The 15,596-nt window shown below is 35.4% G+C and overlaps 1 protein-coding gene across 8 annotated transcripts in view; it reads left to right on the plus strand.

Annotated features, from left to right (window-relative positions):
• Nucleotides 1–15,596, plus strand: part of PPP1R13B (protein phosphatase 1 regulatory subunit 13B) — a 71,647-nt gene that overhangs the window by 43,383 nt on the left and 12,668 nt on the right. For 4 of the 8 annotated variants that reach the window (XM_075753456.1, XM_075753452.1, XM_075753450.1 and 1 more), the window contains exons 5-9: nucleotides 8,787–8,888; nucleotides 9,935–10,109; nucleotides 10,483–10,679; nucleotides 12,601–12,741; nucleotides 13,649–13,829. In XM_075753456.1, coding sequence (XP_075609571.1) covers nucleotides 8,787–8,888; nucleotides 9,935–10,109; nucleotides 10,483–10,679; nucleotides 12,601–12,741; nucleotides 13,649–13,829 — 796 coding nt within the window. Of the gene's footprint in view, nucleotides 1–8,786; nucleotides 8,889–9,934; nucleotides 10,110–10,482; nucleotides 10,680–12,600; nucleotides 12,766–13,648; nucleotides 13,830–15,596 lie in introns of all 8 variants that reach the window. The other 4 variants (XM_075753451.1, XM_075753455.1, XM_075753453.1 and 1 more) reach the window with 1 other exon arrangement.

Raw genomic sequence — 15,596 nt, forward strand, 5'->3', positions numbered from 1 at the left:
TGCACTTCCTATAAAACCTAAGTTTCACAACATATCTTTCAGTTACAGGATACTTATTTTCCATACTTTTGTGTTTTGGAAATGTTTTATACTGTTTTCATATAAAAAATATTACATCCCCACAGAAAAACTTCATATTGAAACAATTACTTAAGGGAAGAAAAAATGCACATTTGATGCTAAACATGATAATGATAAGTGCATCTTAACCATACTTAGCTATCCTATCAGAGTAAGACGTTGCTTTTCTAAAAGACCCAGGAAAATATGTTTCCAACACTATTTTTAAAGGCACTTGAACAGTGTGTTTTCAACTTGTATTGTAACATGTCTGTTACTCAAAATGACTGTGAGTGAAAGGATTGGTATGATAAACAGATCTGAAGCTTTGTGCACAACTGATCTGTTATTGCTATAAGAATCCATAATTTCTTTTAAGATAATCTATTTTTGTTAGGAGTATGAGGTTGATATTTTGATTCAAATCAGCTATTTTATCTGACATTTTAAAATGCCATTTATCAGGCATTTTATCTGACACTAAAGTTAATATAAACATCCTTAAGATTTCTGTGGCTGTTTAAAAGTGTCTGCAAGGACAAGGAAGAAAGTATTTAAAAAAAAAGAGTTCCAGATACTACTTTCTTATGTTGAAGTGATTTATAAGCAGTTTATTTCATATGTAGCAGGTGTTCAATATATGCTTAAATCCATTTCTAACTTTGAAAATCTATTTTAACGTTGTTTTGATTTTTGTTACGTTTTGCCTTTTCTTAGCTGTTCTGTGCAAAGTAGAGGACAGCCTCACTTGTGAAATTTTTAAGAAAGCAGTATGGGAAAAACAGGAAATTTGGAGTCTGTGGCTTATGCTGAATAGACTTTAAACATTTTGTTCTATGGAGTGGCTTATTAGCATCAGCAAGTTGAAGAAATTGCTAACAAGGTAGCGTAGTTTATGAGAGATGTTAAGATTTTATCAAATATATATAATGTGAGATTTTTCAGCAAATTGTGATACAGTTGAGGCATGTTTATTCTAAGAAACTGTTAATGTATGTATTTGCACAAATAAAATAACATTTTAATTATAAATTTCTGAGTAAAGTTACCAGATTCCATTTGTAATGTTAATTTCAAGATTATTTGATTATCAGGAGATAGCACATGCTAAGTATATTTTCCTTTAATTCCCAATATTCTGGTTGTCTTTTCTGGGTTTAATTAGCTTGTTCATTTCCATTAAGCTAAAAAAGGCATGTGCTATTGCCATCGGATTCTTTAAAATGGATTTCTGCTATCGGCATATTTCTGACCCAATTAAAAAAATGCAAGGCAGAGCTGTGGATAAAGCCATTTAACTGGAAATAATGTCATCCATGTTGAGATCAGCAAAAACTCTATTTCAGTTTAAATAAAACGAGATGCTTGCTTTTGTCTTTTTTATAGTGTTATTTGTGAGTTTTCACACAAGATTTTCAAGTTGCCTTTGTTGTGCATGGCACTAGGATCAGGTTTTATGGAAAATGTGGTCGAAATCTTAAATTTGCTGATATATAGGGTCAATATGTTTCAGAAATGTAAGGAGGTCAGAATCAATAACCTTCAGCAGATGTTCCATCCTATGTTCTCCTTTCTTAGTCCTCAAATAGCACAAGGAGGCCACATCCATTTCATATAACACCTATTTGATACAGAACTGGTATAATAAACTCCTGTATCTACCATCTGTTTTCACCATCACTGCTGTTGTGCTGAGGACAGGTACCCAAAGTGTGCTGGCTATTCTTAGCAGCAGCCTTTAAAGCTTTGTTGCCAACTAGGCTAGTTAAAGCATCCCTTAAACTATGTTGCTTTGAATGAGACTTAAGGTGGAAAAGGTACGTGATGGGCTTCTGCTGCTTGTGTCCAAGTTAGCATGGGAGAATTAGGAAATCATTTGCTAGATTCAGCTGGCAAAGCAAGCTGTCCTTTCTTTCTTGCTCTAGCAGTTTGGTAGTTGTGCAGCCAGAGCTGTAGCTGTTCCTTTGCTGTAAGTGCAGCACAGAGGAGCAAAATGCAGGGATGTCCCACTACAGTGAGAGCTCCCTGGTCTGGGGAGGCTGAGAATTGTCAGAGCCCTGATCCCAGTCTGGAATTCACTGGCTGGGGAGTGCTCCAACCTACCCCCATTTGTTTTATGGTTGGCAGTCTGCTTTGTTCTCAGGAAATGGTCATTTATGTACTTCCTTTGTCCACATATTCATATACCTAGTTCCAGACCTGTCAGTTCTATGTTTGTCATGTAGCTGTATAGATTTCTGGGATTTGACAGCTCTACAAAGGTAAATTTCTAGTCTGAAGTTAAGTTCTGGTATTCCATCATTTGCACTAGGAAGGAGCAGCGACTCTAAACTGCTATAGATAATGGAAAAACTGAGTCTTTCAGTTTGTGCAGTAAAACCAAAGTATTTACTTTGCATTTCTATGTAGGCATTTTAAGACTTCTCAAGAGCAACTTGTGGTACCTCGCTGCCCTTTGCTGTCCTCCCTATTAGGCTGGTGAAAATGTTGTTTTCTTATTGCCATGGAAAAGTCATGGGCCTCATTAATGAATCTCACATGGAGGAGTAAATTCTTTAAATCATGACCCCAAAGGATTTGCTTCTTGGATTTCTCTCTCTCTTTCTCTGTTGCAGTTTCTGCCTTTAGTTCAGTATTGATCCTTGTCCTTGGTCTGTGGATTTTGTGGGGGTTGGGGTTTTGGTTTTATGGGGTGTATGTGTTCCTGCTCCACTATCTCTAGCCTTTGATATGCTAGTGTTTTCCCTACTTTGACAAAGAGTGTTTTCTTTCATATTTATTCTGGCTGAGGATATGGTTACCTTTCGCAATCACAAACATTTTTGGGAGGGGGATTATGGTGGACTTCAGAAAAGGATTGTGGGGTTTTTTTAAAGCTAAAAAGGCCACTTGGCCAAAATGTACCTTGTATGTTCTACAATTTTAGAGTGGCAGCCTATGTAAAGAATAAACAGTGTAGCTGGGTTGCAGGTGGGATATATGCTGCATTATCTTTAGTAGCTGCTCTATGTTAGCTTGTCAATAAATTAATCAGTGGTTGAAAGTAGGAGGATACAAGCAGAAAAAAATTCTGGATAGCCCTTTAGATGGCCAGAGTTAGAACCAGCCATTCTGGACTCTGAGGCAGAAGCTAAGACACAGACTTCCTCACCTCCCTGCATGCTCATTGAGTACATTTTATCTAGGTTATGTTGGACCTGGGCAGTTGGTGGTTTAACCTCAGAATCATTTCTGACAAGAGAGAAGTGTGGACCAAAGTACTAAAAGAAAAGTAGTAAATGAGGTAGTAAGGACAGAAGTGATGGAGGTGACTGATAGGACAAAGACTAGATAATGTGTGAGGGAGAGTTTATTGTACGTGATTCGTCGTGATTCATCGTACAAGAATACACATAGGAGAAGGTGGAGCTTGGCCGGTTTCAGGAGGCTTGAGGTACTTGAACCTTCACTTTCTAGTGCAGGGCATTGGGAAGGGAACGGAAGAATTGTGTGGGAGATGGGTGTGAACACCTATCTTAAAAAGAAGGAAGGAATAGATAAGGGAAGTTAATGACATGGTGGCTCTTGCAAGCCTAGAAAAAGATCTGAAGAGATAGCATGCAGGAAATGATTGGTAAATTGTACCCTCGCTGCTATTTGAATGGCTAGGTGTTTCTGAACATAAACAGTCATTAGGGTAACCTGTAAAGCTTTTGAATATTTGTTGTTTTCCTTTAAAACTCTTACTTCTGAAGTCCTAACAGTCTCAGGTGTGTGTTTGGTATATGTTTCATTATTATTTTCAAAGTAACTTTCTGATCTTAGTAGTGCAAACTTAGAAAATGATCAAATATAAGTATCTTCATGGTTTAGACATGGAGGTAAAGAAATGCATAAAATCAAACCACATCCTAATTATCATCTTTTAAAAAATAATCTATTTCAAAAGTTCAGTCTTGTGGGTTTTTAATTTTGATAGTGACATTATTAGATTCCTCTTAAAAGGTAGTTTTCTGATGGGAGTAAAGGCAAAAAAACACTGGAATCTGCCCTTATTGCTTACATGTCTTGACTACAGTACACTCTGCTTGTCAAAGAAATATTTTGAGTTCAGGTGCAATTTTTCATTTACTATTGTGGGTTGCCAATGAGTAAGCCATTTCATAATAGCTGAGAAGCATGCAGACTGAGGAGGTCGTGGTGATGGACAGAACAGCATAGTGTGAGGGCAGAAAGAAAGGAAGGAGGAACAAGAAAATGAATTTTCACAGTGACAAGACTAATGTGTAAAAATAAATATTAAAGGAGGTTCCTTTTCTTAATTAAATGCCTAAGGTATGACTTGGTTTGAGGCTGCTTGTAAACTGGTTCCCAATCTATTTAATTACTACTGTACCATTCATCTCACCTGTCTCAAAAATATTAATCATCAAATGGTAAAATATTAGCCTGTAGTAGGAGGGTAATGTTAGAAGCTGAAACTCCAGTTCATTATAAATTCTGTCTCTCATCATGACCCTTATAAAGTGCATGCTAAACAAAATAAATACAATTTTTTTAAGATTCTTGTCAATATTAAGAAATTAGGGAACATAGGTGTATTCTTATCTGTATGAGACATACATAATACTTCCTTAGTGCCTAATAATGCAGGGCTTGCTCTATAGCATTTCATTTAGGAGTTCATCTCTATGTGTAAATGCCTCTGTGAATCAATGAAAAGAAATTTACAATTCAGCAAAACTGTCTACTTTGATGTATCACCATGTAGCAAATGAATCTGTGGAATCTGGAGGAGTAGATACTTGTACTGGCTTTTAGTACCTCCTTCAGAAGGCAGTTCTGCAGGAGGTAGGTTTCTGTTGCTGCGGGAGAAAGGAGGAGGTCTGGACCTTAAATGTGATAGGCTGGTGGTTGTTATGAGCGGTGAGTGACTTCAAGGATGAAATTGTTAATAACTAGTATGAACAGCACAAACTTAAGAATCTGAGAAACCCACAACCTCATTAAAGAACCGAGAAAATGCAGCGCTGTCTTTGCCTTGCATAACCTGAGGTTCTGAAGACGGACGGAGATGGACTTTTTCAGTGGTGCTGTTTACATGCAGATTATTACAAGCAGACTCAACTAATATGAAATGCTCTAGACGAATTGATTCAACTAGATCTTGGCAAGAGAAAGTTTCAGTGTTTTTCATACTGTTTCAAAAATGATGCTGTCCTGTTTTGGAGACCTGAAATTGGCAACAGTCTATCTGAAAATAATTGATTTGATGTCGAAGAGGAATTCTGCTTGGTCTGTTTAATGTTTTTGCCATGTGGATGAAAAAGAACAAACTACGAGTGAAGTTACAGGTTTAAAACTTTGTTTCCTCAGCTGCCTCTTCTTTTCTTTCCTAAGTATAGCATAGTTCTTTTAAGTGAAAGGGACACTTACTGATATTCAGCGAGGTAAACATTATTTCTCATAGAGTGTTTATATTTAAATGGTTAATTATTACTGTTTCCCATGTTCTTGTGCTTTGCTGTGTATAAAAGGTTTTTAGACATTATACTTTCTAAATGGAACATTTTACAATAGTTAATAGCTTCTTCAGGGAGAAGCTAATATTTGCATTCATCTTACAATTAATCTTCTGTATTTTACATAATACAAAGTAATGCAGTACTTTTTCAGGCATTATAAGTTATACTTTCAAATACACTCTTTAAAGCAGTAAAAATTCTGAGGTTTTGGGTCAAACTGGGTTTTTTTTGTTGTTGTTCGTGGTGCTTTTACAAACCAGTTGCTTATTGTCTTTGTGCATTCCAGGTTACATTTTTAATTTAGAAAATCTCTAATTTTCACTTGGTGAAATTGCTTTTTTATCTTGAAATATGCACAACCTTTATATAGATACCACTTTTTGAGTCTGGATATGTTTTTAACAAGATTTCTTAGCAGAATAAAATGTCTCTCTCTTTCTTGGACAGTTATACTGAAAATTACTGATAGAAATAGAATGAGCTATCAATGTTGTGAACTTAAACAGATGATCAAGGCAGAAAGGAGGGAAGCATTGGGAAGGCTTTGCATAGTCTGATGCAAGTTGTATATTTTTGAAACAGCGTATGTGTATTGAGAAAATACTATTAATTCACCACCCCCACCCCCATTTTTTACTTTTAAAATTGGTGATCCAGAGGGAAGCATTCAAGGCATTCTGAGCCCCTTTTAAGAACTTTACCTACAGAGTCCAGCAGAAGCAGATGTAGATGTTTAGGTGTTTCTGGCAGAAGATCATGCCAAAGGAAGTCAGCAGAGCCTGAACGTGTTCTGGGAGCAGCATCTGTTTTTTTTCTATGTTATTTTCTTGTCTCAAGTGAGCATTTTTTGGTTTGTGGATGGCACTTGGAAAAGCTTCCTTATTTTCTTACCCAATTAGTGTCTTTCAGTCTGTAATTAATAATAAAATGTCTGCTTTTATTAGCTGGTGGCCACAAGTGCATGCAAGTTTTTTGGCCTTAAAGAATATTGTGAATGACTCTTGTCTCTCATAAGTCATGCTAATAAAAAAAGTATACACTACTAAGTTCAATCTTTTTATTTTTAATTACTGTGTTCACTAACAAAGTGTTGAAATAGAGAATTAGTGTTTGGGTGGATTTTACCTTTTGTTCTAGTTTCACTATTCTATATAGTTATAACTGTAAATAAATACATAGATTTTTATTTTTTTAATCACTTCCCTACCATAAATAGGTTTCATTATTGTTGACTAATAAGGCGTTTCAGTTGTATCCAGTAAGAATTATAATTTCATTCCATAATTTATTCAGTAGGAAATGTTGGAAGAGGGACAATAACTTTCTCTAAAAATTTTAGTCTGACATGTCTATATCATGTGGCTAAGGTGCAGCAACTTTGAAAGTTAGTTTTCTAAATCTGGCTCATTTTAGTGACTGACCTTGAGGTTCATATCTTACCTGAATAATTGTGTGCAGAAACATGAAATGTTAATTGGTGTTCAAATAGGGGGAAAAAAAGTAATTGGTTATTTTAAAACAAATATTATTTTCCTTTCCTGACTGAAGCTTAAAGAAACAGTTCTGTATTATGCATTGAATGGAGAACTGACACTTACTTAAGTAGGAATTTGATGTAGGAATATGAAACAAGCCATTCAAAGTGGCTGTGATACTTCAGTATCAACAAGATTTAAGAGGAGAATCTTACCTTTCTTAGAGTGAAGTACAAGTATTGCAGGGGACATGTCGGACAAGGTCACTACAGGACTGCATTGGAAGTCGGTAGGGTGGGCCCAGAAAAGCAGAGCAACTAAATCTGCTTTCCTCCGGCATCAGCTTTGATCAGATCCACAATCTGATGCTTCATTGATTGGGGTGGGGAGGTGTTTGGGGGTTTTTTGTTGGTTGATTTTTTTTTTGTTTGGTTGGATTTGGGTTTTTTTGTGCATCTCTAAAATGTTTAGACCTCATTCCATTTTGTGAACATTAATTTGAAAAAGATTTTTATTTATTAATATATCCCAAACATTTAATACTCTTTTCAGCAGTATTAACTATATTTGAAATAGGAAGTGATATAATTTTCATTTGTTCTACTAATAGTGTAGTCGTGTAGTTTCATGAAAATAATATATTGTTTATTACAATGCAGTAATCCAGCTTTTATATTGACTCAATTTATTGACTCAATTGCCTGTAAATACCTTGAAACAGCTGATGGACTATTCCGAGCTTTCCAGCATAATTTTTCAAAGGCTGGTATTCTCTTTCTGTGCAAATTCTAAAGTTGTTGTTAAACTGTGCGATTCTAAGGTGGTGGGTTTGGTTTTCTGAGTAGCAAAGCAGGTATTGGGCAAGTGTCAGCTTCTGGAATTTGTCTTGTTACACTGCATTCTCTCTCTTGTGATTGCATAGTAAAAACATGGTTGAATTGAAGTAATTTATAGATTTAAATTATATTTGATAGAACTTTGAATATACTGAAATAATGTATTCATTTGTAAAAACACATAATATTTGGTCTCTCACGTATAAATTTTAAACAATTTTCAGTAACTGCCTCTCTACCCCAATTTTGTAAATGATTTATGAATTTGGGAATGCAGAAGGAGTAAATTATAAAGCCCCACTAATATCTTGGTTTTTCATTCAAAGTTTGCCCAGTAATAGCCACTTACTTATCCAAAGGGGATCAACTTTACTTTGCTTCACTTTGTACAGACTGTTTTTCACAGATTCTTACCTTAAATGCTCCAATCTGCCAGGAAATTTCACCATCTTAGGTGTGAGCTTAGTGACAGCCTTTATCTAAGGGTTTTCACATGGTCTTGTCCTGCGCTAGGTAAATAATGCTAACCACCAGTTAAAGCTGCCAAGGCAGTTACACTGAAAGTGTTAGGAAAGAAGCTTCAGATTCCAGTTACTGCTTAAAATACCTGCTTGCGTGTGTGTTATCACATGTGCCATACCAGCACTGTGTACCAATTCTAGAGAACATCTTAATAGAGCAGTGTTACATGTAGTCAAAGGGCTTTTGTCTCATTTGTTTTGTCTCTTAGTGTTTTCCTCTTTCATCTGCTTTTCCCCTTTTTGCTTTTTCTGTCCCTGGTACGTGCATGGTCTGTATCCTTTTTTTCTGCTGTGAGGTTCCTTACTCTTTCATAGGTATCTGTCAGTATTATTACAGTCAGAACACTTAATATACATCAACACACTAATACAACATTTTGTGTTCTGCAGGTTGGGAATCCACGTGTTGAGCTCACTCTTTCTGAACTTCAAGATATGGCTGCCCGACAACAGCAGCAGATTGAAAACCAACAGCAAATGTTGGTTGCTAAGGTAATAATTCTATACAGATCATAATAAATACAAATTTCCTTTAACATATGCAAACATAAGTTTTATAGATACAGAAAAAGATGCCAATTCATTCTAGATAAGCTCAAGAAAGAGCTTGAAAAATCCATTGTTTTACTAAGTTAATCTTAACCTAGGCAGTATACAACATTTCAGTGTAAATGATACTATAATAACCTATGTCAAGCCAAGTTACGTGTCTTTATAAAAATATTGCTAGATTTTATTTGTTTCTTTTGTGAGGCCTGCTTCATGATCTGTGATAGACCAGGCTTGACTCTGTGCTCATCTTTAGTAGCTCATTCATTCCAGCGTAGTAATTGTGGCATGAGATGAGAATATGCTGACTTTGTAGATATTCACATATTACATTTCCAAAGTCTCTGAGATGTAAGAATCTAAGTATGTTTTTAAGAGCGGGAACTGGGTTTGATGTTTTTGACATTATTGTAGGTGTTACAATATACACAGTGCATTGGATGCTTGGAGTACTTAGGAATCAACCTACCACTTCTGTTGGTTTTTTTGATGGAAATGATGTAGAAAAAGAAACATTTTCCATGTGTGCCCAGCAGAAGTACTGCTATTTAGAACTAGAACATTATCTTACCATAGGTCAGCTTGTTTAAAATGGTCTGTTGGACATATTTTGTCTTCTTTGGGAAGCTGGATAACAGCGTTGGAAGTTCATTTTGCAACAGCAGGAAAAGTGTTAATAGCAGCAGAAAACAAATGCCAGAGGAACCTTTGCAGATGTGTTTGAGTGTTCAGGCTAGGGTTGTATTTGCGCATATATGTAAATTTGATATTTGGTCTAAAAAAACTAATCTTTGCTCTAAACCAGATTTGTTCAATTAATGTTAGGAGTTTTTCTAGGAGGACTGATACATATTTTAACTAGATACGACTTTTTCTGATTTCTGGAAATGAAAAAAACTCACTGGCCATAGTGATGGGTTTTTCTAAGGTAACTTTTTTAAAATAAATGGGTAAAAGGTACCTCTTGTCTAAAACCTCATTTTTGTCAGGAACAACGTTTGCGTTATCTGAAGCAGCAAGAACGTCGTCAGCAGCAGTCTGTTTCTGAGAGTGAAAAGCTTCAAAAACTTAAAGAACGTGTTGAAACCCAGGAGACAAAGCTGAAAAAAATCCGTGCCATGAGAGGACAAGTGGACTACAGCAAGATCATGAATGGCAATCTATGTAAGTGGAATTTAATTTAATTTACTATTCACTGCATGACTAGCAAATAATGCTATATTGCTAGTCAATGTAGCATTGAAGCAGGATTTCAAATGTTTTTTGTCTTAGAGGGTCCTGCGTTTCTATGAAACTTGCATATGATGTAACTTTTTGTTTGTTTTGTGTAGTCAGGCATGAAGTCAGAATAAGTCTAATCTGTAACTATTAGGAAATATTATGACAACAAATTCCCAACACATAAATATTTTACAGGTGTATGCATATACTAGATTTAAAATTATTGTGTTGTATGTATGAATACCTGTAGAATTAAAAAATAACAACTTCTGCTTCACTGAATTGGTTTTTGTTATTTTTATCTTCTTAATTTTAGCAACTGAAATTGAGCATATAAGTGCAATGTTCCAGGAAAAGCAGCAGGAGCTACAGGCTGCAGTGTTAAAAGTGGATCAACTTACTCAGCAGCTGGAGGATTTAAGGAAAGGGAAACTGAATGGGTTTCAGTCTTACAATGGACAAATGACAGGACCTGCAGCAGTAGAATTAAAAAAGTTGTATCAAGAGCTACAGGTAAGTAGTGGAGAGATGCTATTTGGATGATAGCTGTAGATTTTAAAAGGTTGTATTACTGCTCTTATGGACGGCCGTTTAATTTTGTGACATCTTATAAAACTGGTGTACTGGAATGCTGTTGATGTGTGAGGTTTTAGTTAGCATATAACCCTCTTTAAAACAGAATTTCATTAGCTTTAAAAACTATTTTTGTTGGTGCTTATGCACGTAATGATACAAAGCGTGCAAGTGTTCTGAAGGGCATTTCTCAGACCTTAATACTGAAATACTGAATGTTGACATAATCTAGTATTTGTTTTACTTTCTCTTAAAAAAAAAAAAAAATTAAAAATTCATTTCAGTACTTTTCTATTTTGCAAAGAACTGGATGTAGCAAGCTCACTTAGATGTCATCTTAACTTGGAGACCTGACTAGACAGTGAATAAAACTACAGTTAAAATATATTGTGAAAATACAGCTATAATGTCTGATGTAAATAAACAAAACACATAGGAATTAAATCACACATTTTAACAGAATCATAAAAAATATTATCTGCATTGTATTCACTGCACTATATAGTGCACTGTAGCTGCAGTATATTCACACAGAATTCCCTGTATCACTATCATATGTCTTCCTCTAAGAAGATTGGTACAGGTAAAGTGTAGTTCTCACAAGAGTAATTAAATATTCCATTTACATTGAAATTTTGTCCAGTTTTTATGTTTAAAAGTTATGGAATACTTAATCGTATGCCAATGTGTCAGGACTTGAGAGCTTTTTTTTATTTACTCGTGTACTTTATTTTGATCAAGGCAACAGCTCTTAATATATTTAATATTTCAAAATTAATCTAAATTTCAAAATTAGTCTCATTTCTTTACATGAGCAAATGCAACATACAATTAATCCATCACGTTTTCATGAATTGGGAATAAGGGTCCTTTTTTCCTTCTTTTTCCCCTCTCCCCATTTATACAAGGCATATAAAATCATAGAGTAGTTTGAGTTGGAAGGGACCTTTTAAAGGTCATCTAGTCCAATCCCCCCCTGCAATGAGCAGGGGCACCTTCAACTAGATCAGGTTATCTATCTTTCGAGTATTTCTAAGTGCAAAGATGCTCAATAGATTAAGATTTCTCTCTTGTGCTTCACAATGATCCCATACATGTTTATCAAGACTTAATTTGCCTCAAGTTTTTTTTGCATGTAACGTTACCACGAAAATTGAAACACTGAGACAATACTGTCAGAGTTATTGAAGGTATGAAAAAATGCCAATGGGAAAGCAAGAGAAGTAATTATAAAGACTGTCATGGTTGATTTAAACCATAAAGGTAATCCATCCCCTAATCTTACTGGAAACCTGCTGTGAAGGTTTCAGTTTAATTCCCATGTAGAGAGGATAATCTGCACCCAGTCCTGGCACTAGCAGTTCAGTTAACTGTCCATTCAGACATCAAAAAGTTTCATGTGGAGCTGGAAACAGAATCAATAGTATAATTCCTTTTATGAGTTTTTATATCATTTAAGTTTTCATTATATTCAAACCGTCTTGGTAGTTAAACATAACTTCTAACAAACATTTTCTGTGATTTTTATCTTTCACAGTGTAATTCAGTTCTGAAATGTCTTTATGCCTAATTCTTCAATCCATTTGCTATAAATGGCATGCAGTCTATGTGTATTTAATAGGTATCCACAAGTTTATTAGGACGTTCTTATGCTGCCTTCTTTTAATAGTTGTTCATGGTTGCAAATGCTAATTTGACAGGCTGTGTGGAAGCATAACATTAGAGATGTCAGAACATGGCCAATCCAAGTTTCTTTGGGTTTTTTAACACTATTAAAAACAGCTTGACAACAGACAAAATGCAGTACTGTCCTAACAAGTGCTTTTTTGTTTATTTGTTTATTTTTTATTTATTTTTCAAGATTCGTAACAGGCTTAACCAGGAGCAGAACTCCAAGCTTCAGCAGCAGAAAGAACTCTTAAACAAACGTAATATGGAGGTGGCTATGATGGACAAGCGAATCAATGAGCTGCGTGAACGACTATACAAGAAAAAAGTTGAGGCACGTCAAAAAGAAAACATTCCTGTAAGATAAACTGTTAAAAGGGCCACACTTTAGTTTAGCAAGACCCTATAAAAGCTACATAGAATCTCACTTTTTCCCAGCTGGGTAATACAATTACATCTGAAGAACCTATTTTAAAAATAGCAGGCTTCTTAAAACTATTTTAGAGTTTTGCATAGATATCAGAAAACTGTTAGAATGTGTTTCATTTTATTTTTCTTTATGGCACAGATCATACAATATTAAAAATTATAGTACTTTATATTTCAAGGAAGGAGTGTGTGATTATAGGCTGTGTTTCAAAGCATGAAAGCATAAAAAGTTTGGGTTTTATAAAATACTGATCTTCTAGTAGGGAAAATTGATAAAAATATAAATGGTCTGATAAAGTTAGTCTAAATAGTTGTCTGGAACTTTGAAAAGAAATCAGTTGCACTGTAGACCATTTGTCTTAAGGACTAGAGAGATCTGTTCTGGATTCCTGTAGGTATTCCTAGCTGGAGGTGTTGCTTTAAAAAAAACCCCAAACAACAAAAAAAATCCCCCCCCCAACCCCAACCTCCCCCATAGTTGATCATTTAAGAACTCATTTGAGCCCATTTGCCTAAAAAAGGCACAATGAAAAAGACTTAATACAGATAAAGGTTTCTACAAGTAATGTATGCGCTGTGGCTGAGAAATTTTATTTCGAGGTGTCGATTTTAGGGAATAAAATTTGTACTTTCTACTTTTGGGGGGGGTGGGGAGAGGTAGAAGCATGGAGTATGGTAACTTAATCATTAAGGTTTCTTAGCTACAGTGGATGGTTCTAGATAATAAATTTATGCCTCCTGTTCATGCACAAATGCCAAGATTAAATGGAAGTTCACGTTTCAATTTGCTGATTTTTTTTTTTCGTTTGTAGTTGAATCGTATTAATGGAACTTCATCACCCCAGTCATCCTTGAGTGCTTCAGGAAGGGTAGCAGCAGTCGGACCTTACATCCAAGTTCCAAGTGCTGGCACTTACGCTGTACCAGTAGATCCAGTTAAACCACAGTCTCTCACCATTGCTTCTAGCTCAACACATGGAAGATCAAAATCTGGTAAGCACTTAAGTGTGGTGTTTATTAGTACACATGGTTTGGAAAGTATTAATAAAGAAAAGAAAAATTAATAAATAATTTTAGGGGACCCAGTGTTGGCATAGTCTCTGTAGTGGAAGAGGCAAGTTTTAGATGTCTTGATACTATTTAGATGTCTTGATACTATTCTGTGAACTGGACATTAGGCATTCGATATGAAGCATTTTTGCCTCTTTCCATGAATTTTTCTTAGGAGACTGAGTATTTTCCTTTACATTTTACTAGCTGGTACACTGCTAAAAGGAGCACATGTTCCTTCACAGATTCTATGTTCTGTCTTTAATAGCTTTGCAGTTAGTTTGTGTGTTTGAATATAATAATGAAATCAACTTTGTGCAAACTATATTATAAACAACTATTTACAGTATTTTGGTTTTTGTCAAGTAAAACAAAGCTAGTGAACAAGTAAAAATAATATTACTTCTGAGAAGGAGACTAAATAGAAAATAGAATAAAAATATGTGAAGTTTTTGTTTCAACTGAGATATGAGAATTTGTGATGCTTGAAGCCTATCTGAAATCGAATAACCTTAGCATTGATGCAGTTCACTTGTTTCCACCTTCATTAGTGAAGGAGTTGCCCCTCCAGAGTACTCCCCAGAACTTGAGGTCCACACTTGGCTCCCATGTCTCCCATAATTAATAATAGTAACTACATTATAAAATAGAATTACTATCTTTTTAAATTTACGTTGGAGACTGAAGGAAGCAGGTCATGACACTTCTGCCTTAAGTTCTCATTCTGCCAAAGCTCACCTCTCTGCTCGCATCTCAGCAAAATCAGAGTTCTTAAGAAGCAGTAGCTAGGAAAATGTGCATCATACAAATAAAAATGCATGATCCCATGGGTCTAACCACAAGGCTTAGTTCCCCTGGTCTCCTATGAGACATCTAAAAATGAGATAAAAAATGACCACTAGAGCAAATCTGCAATATTCATATATGTTCCAGTACTTAAAACTGAGTACTCGAGCAAAGCTTGCAGCATACTTCCAAATGGGGAGGAAGAGATGGAGGGAACATCTCTGTAGGAAAGAATGACAGAAATGCCCCCCCCCCCCCCCCCCCCCCCCCCCCCCCGCAAAAACCCCAAGGTCAGGAGGTGAAAATATCTAAACAAAACATTAAAAAAAAAACAACCAACAAACCCAGTCTTTTCCATTGATATTGGTGATATAACACCACCTTTAGTTTAATTCAAAGGCTGAACAAACCCCTTCACTGTGGTTTTATGGAAAAGTCTTAAGAATATGGAATGACTTAATTGCAGGGTGCAGTGACAGATTTGCAACAGTTTTGTTTTTGAGACGTGGATTCCTCTTCCATATGTGAGAAAGGACAACTCGTAACTTTTAAGTTCACCAACCAAAAATAATTCACTATTTTATATTTATCAACCTCAGAAGATAGACATACCCACTTCTAGACCTACCTCAGGAGGTTACAAGATCTCTGAATGATTACTTTTTGATTTTATAAAAGTAATTATTCTACCTTAGGACTGATTTTGTGTTTATTACTCTGAATGTACATGAATAAAGTCCTATAAGATAGATATATGTAAGGAGAGACTTATATGCTCCCAGGAAGAAAAGAAACTGGGAAATTTTTTTCAACTGTCATGCTTTTATTTCTCATTATCTGAGTGTTCCTGTTCTAATTTCTCCATTGTCATTGTTATAATTTTTCCACCACTTTTTTTCTTTCTTTTTCTGTGTAACTGGATCT

The sequence above is a fragment of the Balearica regulorum genome, chromosome 5 (assembly GCF_011004875.1).
Source record: "Balearica regulorum gibbericeps isolate bBalReg1 chromosome 5, bBalReg1.pri, whole genome shotgun sequence".
Taxonomy (NCBI): Eukaryota; Metazoa; Chordata; class Aves; order Gruiformes; family Gruidae; genus Balearica; species Balearica regulorum.